Source organism: Pelobates fuscus, chromosome 2, assembly GCF_036172605.1.
Source record: "Pelobates fuscus isolate aPelFus1 chromosome 2, aPelFus1.pri, whole genome shotgun sequence".
Taxonomy (NCBI): Eukaryota; Metazoa; Chordata; class Amphibia; order Anura; family Pelobatidae; genus Pelobates; species Pelobates fuscus.
In genome coordinates, this window is record NC_086318.1 from 84,571,795 (window position 1) to 84,594,095 (window position 22,301).

Below are 22,301 nucleotides of genomic sequence, written 5' to 3' on the forward strand. Positions count from 1 at the left end.
GCGTACATAAAAGGCATCGATCGACGCGGCAAGGGTTCCTGAGGTTGATGTGGGGGGTTTGGAGGGTGAAGGGCTCCTGTGAGAGGTCTTAGTTTGTAAAATAGTGTCGGCAGCCGTTGGCAATGGCGTCTGTCTCGTCTCGCTCCCAATCTCCGCCCCCGTTGATTCAATATTTAAAGGAACATTCCACATGCTGTAGTGGATATGGTGCCTGGAGTGCACTGGCACCACCTTTGTAAGAAGTCAAAACAGTTTAAACTGTTTTGCTTCTTACCTAGGGGTTTACCAGTCATTGCTCCTCGCCACCATTAACGCTGGAGAGCTGGAAGATTCTATGGAACATTCATTAGCTCTCCTGAGAGCATTAGCCGGGGAACTAAGCCCTGCACCTGGAGAGAGCTTCCGCCTCTCCATGGAAAGTAGTGCAAGAGGGGAGCTGTGTCTGATTGATCCCAAGTAAGATTTTATTCTATTGTAAAATAGTTTCACACCATATCGTGATGGGATTCCAGCACACTCCTGGCACCATAACCACTACAGTGCTTTTTAGTGGAGATTGTGCTTGCAGTATTCCCTTAAAGGGTCATTCCAAACCCCTAAAGCACTTTAGCTTGCTGAAAAGCTTTATGGGTGAAGAGTGTCTCCCCCATCCCCTTCACCCCCATTTTGGAAAGAGTGCAGATTTCAATAGAAATTAACACTTTGATAAATTGTACTGGTTACACCACCTAGCTTCTCTAGCAGACAACCGGTCCTGTTACTTTTTGGTTTGTTTAACTCAGTAGAGAAAAACTCAAGAACTGCTCAGACCACAAGCCTTGCAAAGACTTATCATTGAACTGCACTAAGTAGTAATTGGACAGCTACAGAAAGTCTGGACTGGGTTAGAAGGGGGGAGGTTTGCAAAGGCAGCAGACAAGATAAGTAGTTTTTGCATGCCGTTTGTAGATAGAACTCCAATGAAAAAAAATAAAGCAAAATTAAATGCATGCAAGTTTTTATTGGGGGTATATATACTAAACAGTTTTTTATTTTGGCAGTGGAGTTTCCCTTTAAATACACTCCAAGTACCACTCAACTCCACTTTTAATTTATAGGTTTGTTTTTTTAAATCAGATTTGTCCTTTGAAAGTGCTATAAAAAGGCATAACTTACCGTATTTATCGGCGTATAACACGCACTTTTTCTCCCTGAAAATAGGGGGAAAATGGTGTGCGTGTTATACGCTGATATACCATATTTACTTAACTGTCTTGAAGCGTGGGCCGGTGTTCAGCGCGCACCGCGGTACAGGAACTTCAATTTCAGGTTCCGGTTTCCGGCGGGACTGAAAGGAAGTGTGCACACTTCCTTTCAGTCCCGCCGGAAACCGGAAACTGAAATTGAAGTTCCTGTACCACGGTGCGCGCTGTGAAGCCGGCCCACGCTTCAAGACAGGCAAGTAATTATGGGACAAGGGGAGGGAAAGTGCACTAGGGGACACTATGGGAGGAGGGGGGGACACACTATGGGAGGGGGTGGAGAATACTATGGAAAGGGGGGGGGGGGAACACTATGGGATGGGGGGGGGGGGAATACAATGGGAGGGGGTGGAGAATACTATGGAAAGGGGGGGGGACACTATGGGAGGGGGGAAATTTCCTTTAATTTCCTTCTTAAAATGAGGTGCGTGTTATACGCCGATAAATACGGTATTACGGTATTTTATAAAATAATCTGAGACTTCCCTCACTGCAAATCCAGAATTGAGGAGACACACTTGCAGTTATTAAAGCTTTTATTTTACAAGTATCCAACATATACTGAATAAAATTATAGATGCAACACTTGTTTTTGCCCCTATTTTTCATGAGTTGACTTTTTCAAATAGGCCTTTTGTGTGCAGATTTTTGTTTAACATTGTATTAGCTATCCAAAGACTTCAGGTGGAAGGGGTTTTCAATCACAATTGTTCTCCACCATTACACATAATATAAACATATACAAAATATACATACACACTTTAATACAAATTATGGATTTTGTTCCATAAGCCCACTCTTTTCCTCCCCCTTTACCCTCCCTCCCCGCAATGTGGTCTATTTTCCCCTCAGAAGAAAGGACACCTGAACAACTCCACATACATGTGTTACTTTACAACACTGCTAATGGGAATAGGCTCAGGAGTGCCACAGAAAGTGTAGAGAAAAACCACTGGTTTGATAAAGTAATCGCAGAACCTGCAAAATTGCAGGAAATTCATGTATATTTGTTTCATTATTTTCAGTTAATGTTTTAGCATAATATCTATAATTTAATTCACAATCTGAATGATGCAAATTTCACTCCGTTCCTTTACAGACTCTAGTCTCCAACTTTTCCTTGTCACTAAAGATCATTTATATAGTTGCAGTCCTGCATTTACACAAAGGGCTAAATTAAATGGGTGCTGCCACGTGTCAGCTTATGGTTAAATCAGTGGTGGTTCAGGTCTATAAAGTAATCCCTTTGAAAACCAATATCTGAAATATATTGGGATATTCCATAAATGAGCATATTGTTTAGAATAAAGGATGCAGGTTTTATTTTACCCCAAAGCTGCTTCCCTCTACCTATATTCCAAGTGTGCATGTACAATTATGGGAAAAAGAAAGTACACCCTCTTTAAATGCTATGGTTGATCAACACATGACATATTACAAACGTGTCGGGATTTAACAAATATAAAGTCAAAATGGAGATGCCATGTGTGAAAAACTAAGTACACCTTATGATTCAATAGCTTGTAGAACCACCCTTAGCAGCAGTAACTTGAAGTAATCATTTTCTGTATGACCAGTCTCTCACATCATTGTGGAGGAAGTTTGTCCCACTCTTTTTTACAAGATTGCTTCAGTACATTGAGGTTTGCTGGCATTTGTTTATGCACAACTCTATTAATGTCCCAAAGCATTTCTATTGGGTTGAGGTCTGGACTGACTGGACCATCGTAACACCTGGATTCTTTCATTTTCAGGTATTCGGTTGTAGATTTGCTGGTTTGCTTGGGATCATTGTGCTATTGCATGACCCAATTTCAGCCAAGCTTTAGCTGTCAGACAGATGGCCTCACATTTGACTCTAGAATACTTTGGTAAACAGAGGAGTTCATGGTGGATTCAATGAATGCAAGGTTCCCATGTCCTGTCGCTGCAAAACAAGCCCAGATCATTAACCCACCACCACAGTGCTTGACAGTTGATATGAAGAATTTATGCTGATATGCGGTGTTTAGTTTTTGGCAAACGTGGCGCTGTGCATTGTGGCCACATATGCCTAGTCTGGTGTCATCTGTCCAAAGGACATTGTTCCAGAAGTCTTGTGGTTTGTTCAGATGCAACTTTGCAAACCTAAGCCAACTTTAGAGAGAAGAGGCTGTCTCCTGTCAACTCTTCCAAACAAACCATATTTTTTCAGTGTTTTTCTAATTGTATTATCATGAACTTTAACATGCTGAGGCTTGTAGAGTCTTCGATGTAACTCTGAGCATTGCCTGATCTGACCTTGGAATATATTTGCTGGGCCACTCCACTCCTAGGATGATTGGCAACCGTCTTTAATGTTTTCCACTTTTGTATAATGTTTCTCAGTGTAGAATGATGGACTTTAAATATTTAGAAATGGGCTTTTAACCCTTCCTTTGATAGGCAGCAACACTTGCTTCTCTAAGATCATTGCTGATGTCTTTCCTCCTTAGCATTGTGTTAACACACACCTGAATGCTCCAGACCAGCAAACTGCTAAAACTTTGGCTTTTATAGAGGTGGTCAATCTAGCGGATTATCAATTAATCAAGTGCATATGATTAGCAGCACCTGCCTTAAATCCTATGGCAGCAGTACAGGTGTACTTCATTTTTCCCCACACATGGCTTCTTCAATTTGGTTATATAAAACTTGACACTGTAAAAGGCCATGTGTTCATCTGAGGTTATGTCCTGATATGCGAAACCATATAATTCAAAGAATTAAAAAAAAAAAATTATAAAAAAAAAAAATTATATATCCCATAGACATCTCTCTCCTGTATAGATCGATTCACACACAATCAAATCCAGTCTGGAGCATCTATTTAGGCTTTAAAAGCATGCTTTCAAAGATGCATCCTGCATTGATTTTAATTTTAAAAAGCAAAAATGATTTGGCTGGTAAAGATTTTCAGAGGGATAAATGTACCTGTGCATATGGGTTTTGTTGTGGATAGGCACTTCGTACTGGGTAAACTGCAGTCTGGTAAGGATTTGGGGATGAGGAATAAGGTGGCACAGCCCCACTGGTGGGTGAACAGGAGACTTTGTATGGCGTTCCAGGTGTGTATCCTAGATAGAAGGGAGAAGAAAAATAAATAAATGCAGCTTTCAGCACTGGAAATTCACACAGACAGAATCCATACTGTGTTAATTAAGAATACAGATTGTCAACCCATTTCTTAATAAATATAAACATTAGTCCTATGTCCCATTAGAGATGACATTGTTGTACAAATATGTGAATACTAGAAAGGTAACATGTAACAATAAGGGAGGTTCCATATAGCAAAAAATGGTAGAGGGCAAATCGTCAATGCTGATCAAAACACAATTATACTGAAAATTAGCGCGCATGTTTGTGTGTGTGTATTTTTTTATTATTTTTTTTTTTTTAAATGGTCCCTAAGCCTTTCATGGCATAATAGATAGTTTAATCAATTGACTGAATGCTGTTATCGAGCAAACCATTTTTCAATTCAATTAATTAACAATTAAAATAGAAAGAAATGTAGACGATCTTAAAAGGACACCCAAATTATAAAGGATATATCTTGAGGCAGGACCATGGAGGGACCTAAACGTTCATCATTGATATTTTCACCACTTGAAAATAAAAGTTAGTTTGTTGGGCTAAGTCCTGAGTGTGCACCAATTTTTCAAGGTTTTCGTACATACAGTGTTGAAAAGCAGTAAGGAAATGATTAAGATAAAGTGTCAGTTTACGAGTGTGTGCACACATACATAGACACATATACATACACACATACATACATATAATGTTTAAAAAGCTACTTTAACTTTCACCATGTGCTGCAAATCTCAAGGGTTTGCATCATCTGCAGGGAATTCTCATTAAACCAGTGGCTCAGTAAATATGAATGCTTCCAATGTATTTTATAGCTGTTGAGCATATACTACAAACTGCCTTGGAGGTTTATGGTTTTCTTAATTTGTCACCAAGCAGCAATAAAGACAAATATTAGATTGAATAAATGGAACTGGTGCATAAGACATTATGTATCCTCCGAACAGCTCCATTCACAGTAATGTGAACGGAGGTTTAGATACAATCATGCATCTTAAGTTCAAAGCATTTGCATGCAGATGGCCTAACAACGCACCTCGTTGTACCAGAACTGCTGGAAAGATTGTAGGTTATTTTGGTGCTTGGGTTGTTCATTGAATTACTCCACATTGAGGTTAGAGATTCCAAAATGTGGATAAACAACAGTTACACAGATTAACAAGTTAAAACAAAAAAACAGACCAAAAAACCCCTAAAAACAAACCCCCCTGCCCCCCCCACCCCCCCAAAAAAAAAAAAAATCAAAGAAATTGTATGTTCAGCTACTTTTACCCAAGGTTAGGCACCAAAATGATGGTGTTCTCATGCAACATAAAAATCAAGACTGTTTGGGAGTCACCTCTGCACTCTACAAAGATCAGAAAATAAATACTGTGTGTGCGCGTGCACATTTGTTATGGTTATAAAAATGCATGCACTTGAACTATACAAGATGTAGGAAGGTGGAATTGTGGAGCAATACTTCTCATAAAAGATATCAGAAGTGTGTGTGTGTGTCAGGGAGGGAAACTCAGTCTGTAAACAATAGAAAATGAAAAAAAAAAACCCTTAAAGATTTTCAGAAACCGCTTCCTAGCACCATAAGCACTGCATACCGTTGTAGTGGTTATGGTGCTTGGAATTGCTCTTTGAGCACACCGAATTGTAAAATGAAGGATTTTAAAAATTAACATTTACTGTAGGATGACAAACTGAAAACAGCACTCAGGTACTTATTTTGCTTTTTAATTGGATTTTCAAGGAAAAGCAATAAATAAGGCTACATACAGTTTAAGCAAAGCAGGTACCTGAATTTACTGCACCGTTTCTCGCAGCAGAGAACGTGTGCCCGAACATGAACATTTGCACACCCGAAGACATATATGATGGATGTTCTACCTCTGAAAACAAAAGTTGAATTTTAGTTCATTTTTAGTAAGTGGGCAAGAGGGTTTCACCTGTTTACAGTAAAATATTTTTGCCACCGTTTTCTACTATAATATAAATAGGATTTTAATGACTATTTTAAATTGTGCATCTGTAAATCCAGGTTTACGAATAAATGAAAGCCACATTAGTTGTTTCATACAGAGACTGTTTTTATAAAAACTTTTTTTTTCTAACTTCATTAGGTTTTCAGATCAGTTTCACATTTTTATAATGTTTGCATGTCATGCAAAAATACCAAGAATTTAACTTTCTAATGCAGAGGATTTTACCTGTATGTTGTAGCCAAATTTAACAGATGAAAAGAAATCTCACTAAAAAATAAATAAAAATGTTCAGCCAATATCTATATTTATGCCATTGGCATATAGGCCTTAAAGGGGACCTGTCTCATCCCCAGATAGATTTGTCTTCTATATTTAACAAATAAGTATGTTCAAGGGAAATGTAGGTATCTACAGGCATCACCTCTATTCTAGGAACTAAGAGCCTATACTAATTAGGAGTGTCTAATTATGTCAATGGTTATAAGCTCTGCCCTTTGCACATGTTAGCATAGTGTTAGCATAGAGGGGAGTAGAAACAAACACTGAAGGCGATTTATCAAAGTGTCCTAGAACATCACTATTTTGACAAAATGTATCAATTTGGAGGAGTTCTTTGCTTTTCAAAAATGGCAGATTTTAGGTAAAGAAAAGCAGACATTTCAGATGATTTTTTGAAAATTTTAACAAATATGAAGATCTCAGATGAAAAATTAAAGGATACTGGTTATAGCACTGATAAATCACCCACAAATGTTTTCTGTTTCAAAGCAGTGTGCACCCTGGCTGTACCTGGACTGAGCTAGATTGTGATGGCAAGGGCTACATTTCTAATATATATGTTTAAATCATAACCGTGCATCACATGAAAAAGAAAGAAAACAAAAGCAATTTATACGTGATTTTCAATCTTCTATTAAATGGAATAATTTCCAGGGAAGTCACCATTCACCTTTAGTTCCCATGAAGTGTAGATTGTGTGCACACTCCTAGTGCTTTCTTCATGGTCCCACACTGCATTGCGGGATGTACACACTGAACTTTCCCCATAGAGATTCATTGATTCAATTAGGAGATGCTGACTGGACAGGGCAGTGTTTAAATGTGCGCTTGGCCTGCCTCATTGACAGAGATCATGAGAATTGAACAATCTCAGCCAATCCAATGCTTTCCCATAGGACTGGCTGAGATTATCACTTCTCATGTCAGCCAAGCAGGCAGATCAGGGACAGAGCCAGCAACAGCATATTGGAATGAAGGTAAGATTTTACTATATTTAGGAGGACATGGGGGCTAGATAGCATTTTTAACACTAGGGTCAGGAATACAGGTTTGTGTTACTGACCCTATAGTGTTCCTTTACCTTTTTTTTTTTTTTTTTTTTTTAAATATTAGATATACTATGTCAAACAACAGAACTTATCCATGACCGTCCAAATGTATTTCCTTTGCATGCAGTACATAATAGGAAGAGCCCAATGAACTTCACATTAGTCACTGGCTATTTATTCAGATCCTAATCACATGGAGTGAGATATTCACCATTACTAACTATGCACAAATGTATGCATTTTGATATGTAAAAACCCACAGTAAAATTAAGTCCGTGAAATCAATGAAATTCCTTTCTGCAGAATTTGTGTGCAAATCAGGCAATAGTGAAGTCACATGCAACTGGAATCTACCCTTTCTGACTCAGTAGCACCTTATTGCAACTCTTGTAATAAGAAAGGAGGGTATTAACCTTACCCCGCCAAACAAAAAACACTATTTAAATGTTTTTATTTTTAAATACAACTGGAACAATACCAAATACTGAATATGAACACCTCAATGAATGCCTCTCAACATTGTCCCCCACGCATTTGGAGGGGAGTACTTCTGATGTGGGCCCTCATTCTCAGAAGTAAGAAATCATATGGAAAATCCAGTAAAGGTTTTTCAACTCAGGAAAGCTTTTCCAAGTAATAATTTAAGGTCATCCAGACACTCAAAGGAATTCTAAAGTAGTTCTGTAATTTTCTGGGGTCTTTGCCCAGGGGTGCAGAGGATGGTAGGTTTTACTTACCTGAACAAGTCCCTCGCAGCCGGCTTGATCCAGTGCATCCTCTTCAGTGCCTACAGCCACATCTGCCAGGAGCAGACGTCTGCTGTAGTCGCACGCACAATGATGGCTATGGAAATTCCGCAAGACTCACCGTAGGCAAACCCTTCAATAAACCCACAAGACTCCATAGGGTACATCAATAGGTAAATATATCACATAATTGTTCCAATGGTGTCCACTTTTGCAGAAGGTATATATTTATGGAGTAATTTAAATATATGTTAGGTACTAAAATGCCCCAAAACACACCATAAATGTATTTTCAATTTGCCATTAAAAAAAAAAAAAAACTGCACTTGGCAGGTTATAAATTCAGCTCTGTATTATTACAAAAACTTGAGAAGGGTATACAAAGGGGGTAATTCTGTACACAGGATATATAGAATAGAATTTAGTGATTTTTTATTACGGTACATATCCAGTTAAAATAATTTAAATATACCACAAAATTTTATTACAAAATTTAAACTCAAAAAGAAAATGCCATGAACTTTGAAAGAAAATGGTGTTAAAATGGCTGTACTATAAGGCTCTAGATCTACCATACGACATACCCAATGATGTCTTTCACAAATGGTATGCATTTATGATGTAATTTTAAATGTCAAACTGCCCAAAAAATGCAGGATAGGCACATGAAATCCATCTATAAAAATTTGAACTGAAAAAAAACAAAAAAACAACTGAAACAGTCAGGTATCTTATAGTGCACTAATTCCGCAAGATAGCCAAAGGCATACTAGGGTTATTGTTTTACTCATAAGTTTGCAGAGCATAACTTGGGGGGTGGGTAGTTTGATCACAGTGGCACGTATCAGATTTGAATAATGCCTGGTTAAAATGTGTATGTGTAAACTACACAATATTTTATTTAACCAAAACTTTGACATATACTGGTTGAAAAATGGCAAAGGTAAAGGTAAAGAGCCAGTAATGCCTACATTATATAAAACACTTTTATGTGGCAATTGTATTTTCTGTGACAGTTACACAAAAATACCAAATTCTAAAAATCGCTCCACACTGAAATTTTATTTTACTCCTTGTATTCTGTGACCTGTAACTTTCAAAATAAACTGAAATCCTACTTATTATATACATGGCAAATCAGGACAAAAAAATATTTTTAATTGCTTTTGATAAGCGGCACTAATTGCACACACATTATTGCCAACATTTTGTATGTTAAATAAGACGTTATACATGTATGTCACATCAAATTAAAGTATTTCTGTCCTTTAGCAAATCCTGCATAAGCCCTACAGTAAAGGGAAAAGATTGTACAGCAAATACCGATGCCAATCATTGATTATGGGGATACCCACCATAATAAACTTAATACATTGTATAACTCGTTCTACCCCTTTGTGCTACAATGTAATTACAGGACCCACCATTGTGACATGCTAAAAGAACTAAACTGGCTGTCGCTGGAATCCAGACGCACCCTTCATCTTTCCAGCCTTATGTTTAAGAGCTTTTCTGGGAAGCTCCCACCCTACCTGAGTAGAATGCTCTCGCCAGCTGTTCCCACCTCCTATAACCTCTGATCCAGTACCAGCACTTTATTTATTCTACCTCAATACAAAGAGAAAGCAGCTCGATCCTCCTTTTCCTACTAGCACCACAATTATGGAATGACCTCCTGCACACCCCAGGCCTAAAATCCTTTAAGGGTTTTCCCTCTACACATCTCAAAACAGAATGCACCTGTCATGGTTGATTATTTATTTATTACATGTTCTATGCAAAATTTTGCATTTATTGTGTATTAATATTGTTTTTGTATTTTATTGGACCCTATTGTATCAATGCAATGTTTTGAGGACCCATGACATACTTGAAAATGAGGAATCTCAATGTATCCTTCATGGTAAAATATTTTATAAATAAATATATAATATGTATGAAGACATGAAGAGAAGCTCTTACATTTTAAACTCTTAAAATCTATAACTCAAAAACAAGACTGTTTTGGTTCAGAATGTGGACAACTACCTTTGTTTTTAAGGGGTTATAAAGAATTGCTAGTGATTATTTAATTCCTAAAAGATCTAGTTCCCCATTTACAATGCATTCAGGGCAGTCCTGGTTCATCCATAACGTCTCATACAAATCAAGATAAGGCTCTGTCATGCACACAGCACTGTTTGAGTGTGCACTCACTCATATCTTTTCAGCAGATGACCAAGCAAACATGAGCAGCCCAGAGCAATGACACTGTTCCAAACACTGAAGTGTTCTGGAGATATAAATTTAAAAAAAAAAAAAAAAAAAAAAAAAAAAAAGGTATTTTATATTTGCATCCGATGCTTTAATTATCCCAGGTGTTCATGATTTTGGCAAATATGAACAGGTTCATATGTCAGAATAACTAAGATCTTAAATTTACTCACATTCATTTAGAGATGGGAAAGAAATAAAAAAAAACTGACAAATTATACCATAATGTATTTTTACTGGATTTTTTTTTATGCAAAAAGGTATTTTGAAGAATGAATGACTTGGCATATTTACCTGGTTGGAAGGCAGGATTTGGTCCAGCATACATATTGGGAGAATATGCAGGAGCAGCTGCAGCATACCCGATTGGAAATCCTGCTTTATAAAAACAAAATACAACCACAAGGATTACCAACAGGCTGATCAATGTATGTAGAATTTAAGAGTCAGACAGTGTTTTCAGGATTTGATTATGGACTATGTTTAAAGTGTTAAAGGAACATGTCAGCTTATAGACACTTTCGTGACAGTCATAGAAATCAGCACTTTTATAATTGGCAAGAGAAACATCTTTCTAGCCATCAATCAGCACGCTTGCCTTACCCTTTCTCAATTAGCTTTATTACAGCGATCAAGACTTCCTTTTCAAAAATATGCGCACAGATCAACTTCAGAAGCACCAAGTGAGCTACTTTGAATTCATAATCTGGCTGCAGACCGTCATAGAAACTACTAACAGGCAGTTATAGCCTTGCTGTATGCCTGTAATTTTATATATTCCCATACCCTTCCATTTTCTGGTGTGCTTTATATATATTTTATTTGTATTACTGTATGTCTCCCTGGGTGTCCTCTCCCAATGCAGGTTGCTTTGTAGTGGAGAACGCTCCATGCCATCAGCGGCTGAGCTGTGTACATACATTTGATAAGGAAGTATTTATTCTGAAGTGAGGGGGCATGGCAAAGGAGGCAGGTGTATGCTGCAGCATTCGGCAACATTTGTGTGTGTGGGCAAAAACTCTAAACAATGTGTTAATGGTGACAAATCCTATCATATGCCTTAAAGTGGCATTGCACTCAAGTGTCTCTTTGAGACTATACACTGGCACATCAAAGGCTAGAAGGAAATCATTTAGGTCAGTTAGACACAGCTGTCATCACAAACACAAGAGCCTGCAATAACTCAGACGATTTCAGAACAATTAGTGTATGGTAAAAGATGTCACCAGAGCTCCCCCAATGGTCACTCAGTAATAAACCCTTGCTTTCCGTCACACAATTAAAAGGGATGCTATAGGCACAACAATTTTAGCTTAATAAAGTCACTTTGGTGTATAGATCACACCCCTGTAGTTTCACTGATCAAGGTAAATCACTTGTTTGAAGGCTGTGAGAGTCAGCCACACCTCCCCTGGCTGACTCTCACAGCCTTCTAACGGTAGAGGTTTTTCTCCTGCTCTGTAATTACTTACAGGAAGACACAGCATTGACTAGAAGACCATTAACAGTAGGAGAGAAATTCTATATTAAACAGAATGTGCAACAAAAGGAAGTTAGATCTTCATAGGAAGGTCATGTCAGGCATATGCAGGAAGGGGTGATTAGGGCTGCATAAACAAAGTGATTTAATTTTGAGATAGAGAATTGAGCAGTAAGACTGCAGGGGTATGATGTACACTGTCAGGGTATTTCCACATTTGTGGTAAGAGAAATTAAAAATGTGTACTGTAAGTCACCACTTAATAGACGTAACTCCATTTTGTAACAAAAATGCAAAAACACATTTTATTTCTCTAATTCTATTCATTCAAATTCTGGAATGCGTCAAGGTAAACACTGACTAGAGATAGGGCTCTCCTACAAGACCTTATATGTCTGTCTGCAGCAAGGGGGGCTTAAACAGCCCATAAACACATATACATTAGACACAGATATAGATATATATCTTAGACCAACTATAATTATGTTTAATCATATATAAATTGTACCTATGTTAATATTGAATATTCATGGATAGAATCCTAGTGAAGAAAATGTAATTATTAATAAACTAATATTAGCTAAATGTGTGTAAAAGGTATGTATATATCACATGCGGTCACATTACCAAGTGCTACACACATACACCAGACACAGGATTACAAGAAACAGATAATACTAAAAGTAATTAATTTTACTTTTTAAATTAAATGTATTGCTACAAAGTTCCGTTGAATTAGAAAAGGTAAAAGAAAGCGCAGATGAGCCAAAATCTATTTTTATGGTCAAAAAAACCAGACGGTCAGTCTAAGAAAATCCTTTGAAGAATGACATATCTGGAGGAGGACGTCCAACGCATCACGAAAGTCAATTAACCCGTTAGACAAAGTGGAAGTTGGACTTCCTGACGAGAATTTCTTGTGGTGTTACTACACCATCTATTGACCAAAATCTAGATGATAGCCTGTAGAAAAGATACACCCATCTGACTATTGGTCATTTTAAACTACCGTATATACTCTAGAATAAGCCGACCCGAATATAAGCCGAGGCCCCTAATTTTACCCCAAAAAACTGGGAAAACTTATTGACTCGAGTATAAGACTAGGGTGGGAAATGCAGTAGCTACTGGTAAATTTCTAAATAAAATTAGATCCTAAAAAATTTATATTAATTGAATATTTCTGTGCAGTGTGTGTGTATGAGTGCAGTGTGTGTGTATGAGTGCAGTGTGTGTATGTATGAGTGCAGTGTGTGTATGTATGAGTGCAGTGTGTGTATGTATGAGTGCAGTGTGTGTATGTATGAGTGCAGTGTGTGTATGTATGAGTGCAGTGTGTGTATGTATGAGTGCAGTGTGTGTATGTATGAGTGCAGTGTGTGTATGTATGAGTGCAGTGTGTGTATGTATGAGTGCAGTGTGTGTATGTATGAGTGCAGTGTGTGTATGTATGAGTGCAGTGTGTGTATGAGTGCAGTGTGTGTATGAGTGCAGTGTGTGTATGAGTGCAGTGTGTGTATGAGTGCAGTGTGTGTATGAGTGCAGTGTGTGTATGAGTGCAGTGTGTGTATGAGTGCAGTGTGTGTATGAGTGCAGTGTGTGTATGAGTGCAGTGTGTGTATGAGTGCAGTGTGTGTAGCTGAGCCTTGGTGGGGGGTGGGCAATTTTTTTTTTTTTTAATTATTTGAATAATTTTTTATTATTATTTTTTTTAATTTAATTATTTTTATTGTATTTAATTTTTTTCGTCCCCCCTCCCTGCTTGATACATGGCAGGGAGGGGGGGGCTCTCCTTCCCTGGTGGACCAGTGGCATTGGCAGTTCAGTGGGGGGAGGGTGGCTGGCGGAGAGCACTTACCTCTCCTGCAGGTCCTGTCAGCATCTGTCAGCTCACACTGTAAGCCTCGCGAGAGCCGCACTATGACCCCGCGGCTCTCGCGAGACTTACACTGGGAGCTGACCGAGGTGCTGAACGGACCGGCACGGAGGAGAAGGGAGCTGCAGGAGAGGTAAGTAACCACTCTGCAGCCCCCACAGCCCCCTGTCTGTATTATGGCAATGTAAATTGCCATAATACAGACATTGACTCTAGTATAAGCCGAGTTGGGGTTTTCAGCACAAAAAAAATGTGCTGAAAAACTGCTTATACTCGAGTATATACGGTAGTTACGTAAAGAAAGTTTAAGGGACACTATAGTCACCAGAACAACTACAGCTTATTGAATTTGTTCTGGTGAGTAGAATCATTACCTTCAGGCTTTTTGCTGTAAACACTGCCTTTTCAGAGAAAATGCAGTGTTTACATTTCAGCCTAGTGATAACTTCACTGGCCACTCCTGGCTGTTAGAGATCCTTCCTGGGTCATGGCTGCCTAAAATGCATCCAAACATTCAGTATCTCCTCCCTCTGCATGCAGACACTGAACTTTCCTCAGATTCATTGATTCAATGTATCTCTGTAAGGAGGTGCTGATTGGCCAGGGCTGTGTTTGAATCATGCTGGCTCTGCCCCTGTCATTATCAGGCAATCCTATGGGGAAGCACTGTGATTGGAACAGGCTACCACTTCTGATGAGGTCAGCAGACTGCTTGCTTCTGGCTTGAATACAGTAAGATGTTGCTATATTTATGGAGGCATGAGGGGCCCGGGGGGCTAGATGGTGGTTTTAACACTATAGGGTCAGGAATACGGTTGTGTTCCTGACCCTATAGTGATCCTTTAGGGAAGCTGGACCTTTACAAATTGAGGATAGCCGAAGAGATCTTTGTCGGAGATCTGAAGCAAAAGCTGGACTCATCTAACTTTCTGCATCTCTTCTAACTAATTCTGGAACTCTGAAAACCTCCAACTGAAACTTTGAAATTCTTAATAATCAGAAATCTGATAACTTTCCTATTTACACAAATCTCTACTCATACTTGCATACACCAATTTATGGAATATTTCTCCAAGCCTAAAAGAATTTCTACCAAGAAAGCTGGTAAATATGCTGGTTTTATTTAAATAAATAAAAAGCAGAAATATACCTGGATAAAAGTTAACTAGTGTGATTTAAACTGGCAGCAAAAGTTTGTTATAAACTGTGCTGTGTGCAACTGTGTTCTGTGTTCTGTGTTAAGAAATGCCTAGCTGATTTCAAAGTGAAGTGTCCTGTCGTAAATCGTTTTGCATTTTGCATCTATGCGGAAATGTTGCTATTGAGCTTTCTGTGATTGTGTCAAAACTGTTGCCATATGTATACTTATCTTGTGCGTGACAATCAGTTGATATTTAGTTATATTACATAATATTGTCACAATAAATTATACTTTTATAATAAATTTGTGATTATTGTGTGAAATACAAATTCTCTAAACATGCTCCAGGGTCTATAAGAGCTAAAATAGTGGGTAACTTCGCTTTAAATCAATCAAGGGGAACAGTGCCAATATATGAATTTTTGATAGTACAAAAAATACAAATTATAAAATTAATTTTTGATAGTTTTCATGAAATATGTTTAAAATCACCCCATAAATATCCTCACAGAACCAGCTTCATTAAGCTAAATTTGTTGTGCTGTCTATAATGTACCATTAACTGATGTGGTTCCTTCATCACACCCTGACAGTTCTTTTTCTTACCTCCTAACCTAGAGGGAAAAACGAGGTGTGCCGCTTACGAACAAATTAGCTTGAATTAAAAACACAAGAAAAAAAAAAAAAAAGGAAAATAAATACTTACCAGGATATCCAATGCCTTTAGCATTTGCATATGGTACCCCAGAAGAACCAGGGCTATAAACTGGATTCATGATGATAGATCTGAAAAGAAAGCAAATCATATCTGCATCAAATTGCATTGAGAACCTTTATACATGTAAAAAAATATATATCCAAAATCATAGGTGTGTATATTGCTTATATTTGGAGGAGAGCAATATATTTATATAAAACAGGGGATAAGCAGATATAGCAATTAGTGCTGCCAGTTGGTGGACAAAATTCAGAGGCTTTTTAACTGTTGCGAAATAAAGCATATATAGTCTATAGCAGTGGTTCACAAACTTGTTAGGTTCTAGGCGCCCTTAATATTTAAATATTTTTCCAAGGCGCCCCAAGTCAAAACTATTTTCTAGGTTGTATATATGTTCAGCGCTGCGGCATATATTGTGCCAGTTGAAATGCTTGCCGTTCAGGCGCAGATCCAGAACCTAATCTTGGGAGGGGCACTGGTAGATTTTTTTTTTTTTTTTTTAAGGAACAAACCAGGCACAATAACCACTACAGCACTTTGTAGGGTTTATGGTGCCAGTAGTGCTGTAGTGCCCTCCCAGGGTAAGTAGTCAAATGGTTTAACTGTAGTAGTGGATAGGGGCAGTAGTGTTTGAGGAGTGCAATATATGTGTGTGAATGGTGGAGTGTGTGTGTGAGAGTTGAAGTGTGCACAGGGGTACATTGTGTTTGTGAAGGATGTAGTGTTTGTGTGTGAGGGGTACAGTGTGTATGGGGGGGGGGGGGGGGAGTTATTGTGTGTCTGTGGGGGTTGGAGGGCAAATTCATAAATATAATTTTTTTTTACTAAAAAAAATATTTTCATATCCCCCCTCCCTGCTTATCTTTGCCTGGGAGGGGGGACAGTACTATTTCCTGGTGGTCAGGTGGGGAAGCCGTGGTGATCCATGTGGTGAGGGTGAACTCAAGCAGTTCCTGAGGCTAAAGTTCACTCTCGAGATTAGGAGCATTGCCATGGTACCGCGGCAACGCTCCAAGCTCGGTGGAGGAGAACCCAGCGAAGCTGCAGGTTAGAGCGCCCCCGGGTCCTCTCTCCCTCCCGTGTTACACGGTGCCCTGGGACAAGGCATGGGAAATATTTTGCGCATCCCTGAGTGACCATCGCCGCGCCCCAGGGAACCATGGCACACAGTTTGGGTGTCTAAAGCCTTCAACAAGTTTCATACAACATTAAAATCTACCACTAACAAATTCACTTAATGGTTTAACATCTTCTGAAAAAATATTTCCTTTTTAAAACACATTCACATTAAACAATAATGAAAAGCCCTTTATTAAATCGTTAATCAAGTAGGATATTCATTGCCTATTCAATGTTTTGCTTACTTTGCAAGAGATACAAAATCACTGTTGAACAAACCACTAAATAGTTAGAAAAGGGATCCAGGCCCCTGATGTTCCCCATCCCCTTTCTGCGGTCGCAAAGTCAGTGTTAAATAATATTAAAAATAAATAAAACCAAATTTAAACAGTTTTGCACTAAATAGTGGGATGGCACCATCTCTAATGTAGCTATATTGCCTAGAGCAGGCTTCCCCCCAAACTCCGGCCCTCCAGATGTTGCTGAACTACAACTCCCATGATTCTCAGCCTATTTCATTCATAGAATCATGGGAGTTTTAGTTCAGCAACATTTGGAGGACCGGAGTTTGGGGAAGCCTGGCCTAGAGTGTCCTTTAAAGAAATACAAAACTATATAGCGTCCCTTTGTAGAGTACTCCACTGCCCCTAGAGTGCCATTAAATGAGAGAGAAAAATAAAAAAAGCTTTTTAGTCATTTTCGAGTGCAGGAATTTACTTAACACTGCGTACCTCTCTGCCTCCTACAACCTCCATGAGGAGGCATGGTCCAATCCATTCAATGCTTTTTTTATAAGCTGTTGCATCATGTGACCAAGTTTTACTCTATGAAAGCCACTAGAGGCATGTTACCCTTCATGATAAAATGGTCTGGCTGACTGCAGTGTGATAAGATTAAAATAGCCAAATAATGACTTGAGCAGATTTATACCTTTTGCAAGGGTTGCAATATTCTCTGGTTATTTATACAAAAGGTGAAAATTGTCAGGAATTTTAATTTTTAGACAAAAATAGCTGAACTGGCAGCATAGCCAACTTGTAGAATTTTCCAAATTACTTTAATTTGGCCTTAATTTGAAATTCACTATGAATTTATTCTGAATTCCCAGCAATTATCACTTTATAAATAACTCTGCTAGTTTTAAAAGCAGAAAAAATAGAATTAACTACCGGTATATTAAAATGACAGACAATGAGTAGAATTAAAAAGCATACAAAACAGACTCCGCATTTTAACTCGTATGCTATTTTTTTTGCTCTGATTGGTGCTACTCACATGTAGCTCCTGCTACATCTGTCAAGTGATTTTACATCAGCGACCTTTGTTCATGGGATTATATTCATGACAGGAATATCAATCCATTTACGAGGGCGAAATCAGTTCAAAGTTTTAGGGTTTCAAATAATCATGTACTCAAACAATATAGCATAAAATCAAGAAATATATTGAATAACCTAAACCTGCTGTGTTGGTGACTTCTGAGTACTGGTGTTTTACATCCCTGACTTAAGAATAAGGACATGCAAAGTTTCATAAGAAATATAATCCTCTTAATTTCCAAGGGGTATTGGTAGGTTCTACTATACTATACAGTATCTCCTTTCTCTAGCCTGCTTAAAGTCATTAGTACTTTTAATAGTTCACTTGCAACTGCAGTTTTGTTGATATTTCTGCTTTCATATGAAAGAAAAAAATAAATAAATAGAAAAACAATACCCTTTCACCATCTTAAAGGGACACTCCAGGCACCCAGACCACTTCTGCCCATTGGAGTGGTCTGGGTGCCAACTCCCACTACCCTTAAAGGACCACTATAGTGCCCTGAGGGTGCCCCCACCCTCAGGGACCCCCTCCCGCCGGGCTCTGGGGAGAGGAAAGGGGTTAAAACGTACCTTTCTCCAGCGCCGGGCGGGGAGCTCTCCTCCTCAGATCCTCCTCTCCTCCCATTCGGCTGAATGCGCACGCGCGGCAAGAGCTGCAAGCGCATTCAGCCGGTCTCATAGGAAAGCATTATCAATGCTTTCCTATGGACGCTTGCGTGCTCTCACTGTGATTTTCACAGTGAGAATCACGCAAGCGCCTCTAGCGGCTGTCAGTGAGACAGCCACTAGAGGATTTGAGGGCTGGATTAACCCATTTATAAACATTCTGAAACTGCTATGTTTATAAAAAAATGGGTTAACCCTAGCTGGACCTGGCACCCAGACCACTTCGTTAAGCTGAAGTGGTCTGGGTGCCTATAGTGGTCCTTTAACCCTGCAAGTGTAATTATTGCAGTTTTCATAAACTGCAATATTTACCTCGCAGGGTTAAGTCCTCTTCTAGTGGCTGTCTGCTAGACAGCCACTAGAGGACACTTCCGTGTTTATAGAACGCGGAAAGTGTGCTATAACGTCGCTGGGCGTCCTCACACAATGTAAGGACCTCCAGCTTTGCTGAAATCCCCATAGGAAAGCATTATTGAATGCTTTCCTATGGGGAGGTGTAATGCGCGTGCGCATTAGGTCTCCCCCGCCGGATGATGTCGGCGGGGGAGGAGCGTGGGTGGACCCTGACCCAGCGCCGAGGGACATCGGCGCTGGATACAGGTAAGTCACTGAAAGGGGAGGACCTAGAGGGGACCTGCAGTGCCAGGAAACCGGTTTGTTTTCCTGGCACTGGAGTCCCTTTAAGGAATTCTCTGAAAGCCATTCCATGCAGACAGCAGCGTTAAAGGAATTTTCTGATGAAAGTAAACATTTGCAGTACAAAAAGCTAAAACATCATAAGAGTTAAAGAGTTCCTGCCTATCCTTAAAGTGATATACAAAGCAGCTTAAAATCATATGTTCTTTGCATGTTATGGCTTATAAGCCATTGTTTGCATGGACAAACTGACATAGTAAATGCTGAGATTGAGAGTTGTTGCTGCTGCATTAAATGAACACTGTAGGCATCAAGACAGCTTTAGCTTAATGCAATTTTGGTGTATCGATCAAGCTTCTGCACTCTCACCGCTCAATTCCCTGCCACTTGGGAGTTAAATCACATTGTTTATGCAGTCTTCGCAACACCTCACCTGGCTGTGACCCTCACTTTAAACACTTCCTGTCAAAAGTCATCTAATCTTTAAACTTCCTATATTACAAATTTTGTTTAATGTAGAATTTCTTACCTCCTGCTCTGTTAATAGCTTGCTAGACCCTGCAGGAGCCTTCTGTATGTAATTAAAGTTCAATTTACAGAGCAGAAGATAAACTTTGAAATAAACTTCTGATTGAAGGATGGGCCGGTAACCTAAATAGTTTAAAACTATAGTGTCAAGAATACATATTTGTATTCCTGACACTCTAGTGTTCCTTCAAATGTACATAAGACTAGAACCTAACGTCATTGGAAATTTATTCTGATGTGACACCAGATGGCAATGAGCATGCCCTATATTTCTAGAATTACAGTACCAATACTCTCACATTCACTGACAGAAACACACACACGGTAAATAAATTATTAATCATTTATTTGAATTTATGTCCACCCAACCTCACCATCTTTGGGAGAGCTGGAGCTGCTATGATCCTGTAATTTTCAAGCTCTTCTTGCTCTGCTCCCTCGCATGCATTTAGTGATTCCAGGGCAGGTCTGACCTCATATGCCAGCAACAGTTAACAGTGGGAGAAAGGGAGAAGTAAAAGAAGAGCAGGAAGATTACCGCTTCCTTGACGCCAGAGGGTGGGGGGACCCCCAAGTCAGCCAGCAAAACACAGGGCTGGTCGCACTTGCGATCCCTGTAGTTCCGCCACTACACTGTCAAACTTCAGTGCAAACAGTTGAATGGGCTGACAAACACCCATTACGACACGGCGCCTGGCATTTGATAAACACTGTTTTAGATTGTGAGCTTGTTTGGGCAGGGCCATCTTCACTTACGGTTTCCATATGCCAAACATGTTTTGTTACAATTAAATGTTTGTCTTGCTTTGCATTATATAGCACGGCGGAATATGTGGGCGCAATATAAATTGTAATCACTACCATAATTTTCCTTATGGTGATAATACATTATACAGGCATGTTTTGCTGAGAAAAAGTGCTCCTGTCTGTGTTGTGATAAATCTTTTCCCTGGTCTGACAGATTTACATACCGTACTTGACACACAGCACCTGAGCTACTTTACCTCCACAGATTCGGGTAAACAAATATTACTTTAAAATTACTATTCGTTTGTAAGCCAAGCCCTGTAGTAGCAGAAAACCGCAAAATTTACTTTTCTTACAGATCCAGGGAAAGAAGTCAAATTGGGAATGTTTATTCGTAAACAAAATTAAAGAGATCTCATGTGAACAGTTATTGAACTTAATAAAAATATTTCTACAACTAAAATGATTCGGTCTTTAAAACATTGTGGGTAAACAAGTGATTCTAAATAGAAGAAATAATTAACAGTATGTAAAATAAATAGAAGAGCCCGGAATTTTAGGAAATGTTATATAAAGGAAATTCTGAGAATAGGCAAAATATTCAGCATTACACAAGCATTCCGCACATCAAGATATATGGAGATCTAGAGATTTTTAAAAAAATGTTTTACTTCCAAATGTAATGCTTCTCCACACATTAGTTTTCGCTACATATGCCTAACAATTTGCTGCATAACTCCTTATGCAACTGTTACCAAAAGCTTAACTTTAACAAAAAAAAAAAAACACACACACAAACTACAATCTGTAAAATGAAAACATACATAAAACAGGATGCACACAAAGACAGGAGGGTAAATGAATTTCAGTACCTTTACCTAGCAGTTACACATTCTGCAAATTACATAGTAAGGAAACTTCTCACCTTCATGGTACAAAAAAAAGTGAAACTCAACAAGGTCATCAATTCATGACAGAGGCACTTTAAAAACAATACTGTGCAAATATTTCTGCCACCAGCCTTTTTAATCTTAACAGCTAGAATATTCAAACATAAATAAGAGAAAAATAAATTGCTGGGTGTAGATGTGGGCTGAAACAATGTAATTCTACTAACGTCTTAAAATTATTTATAGCTCTATAAAAACAAACATTCTTATTACCGAGTTTGTGGCTGCTTCCACAAGTGTGAGCATCAAATTTAGATTACATACACGTCAACCATTGCTACAATCTAACAAATATCTAGAAATTCCAATTCCATACCAGTGTTGATTATATAATGGATTAATCCTCTAGCATGTAAGCTCATTGAGCAGGGCCCTCAACCCCCTCTGTTCCTGTACGTCCAGTGGTCTGATCTCAATTATGTGTCTGTTAGTCCACCCATTGTACAGCGCTACATAAATAATAAAA

General features: G+C 38.7%; 1 protein-coding gene across 6 annotated transcripts in view; it reads right to left on the bottom strand.

The window, feature by feature from the left end:
* FAM168B (family with sequence similarity 168 member B) overlaps positions 1 to 22,301 on the bottom strand; it is a 38,464-nt gene that overhangs the window by 14,384 nt on the left and 1,779 nt on the right. For 4 of the 6 annotated variants that reach the window (XM_063442374.1, XM_063442370.1, XM_063442371.1 and 1 more), the window contains exons 2-5: positions 15,856 to 15,935; positions 10,947 to 11,030; positions 6,140 to 6,232; positions 4,194 to 4,336 (exon numbers count right to left, since the gene is read on the bottom strand). In XM_063442374.1, coding sequence (XP_063298444.1) covers positions 4,194 to 4,336; positions 6,140 to 6,232; positions 10,947 to 11,030; positions 15,856 to 15,925 — 390 coding nt within the window. In that variant the 5' untranslated portion in view covers positions 15,926 to 15,935. The remainder of the gene's footprint in view (positions 1 to 4,193; positions 4,337 to 6,139; positions 6,233 to 10,946; positions 11,031 to 15,855; positions 15,936 to 22,301) is intronic. The other 2 variants (XM_063442373.1, XM_063442375.1) reach the window with 2 other exon arrangements.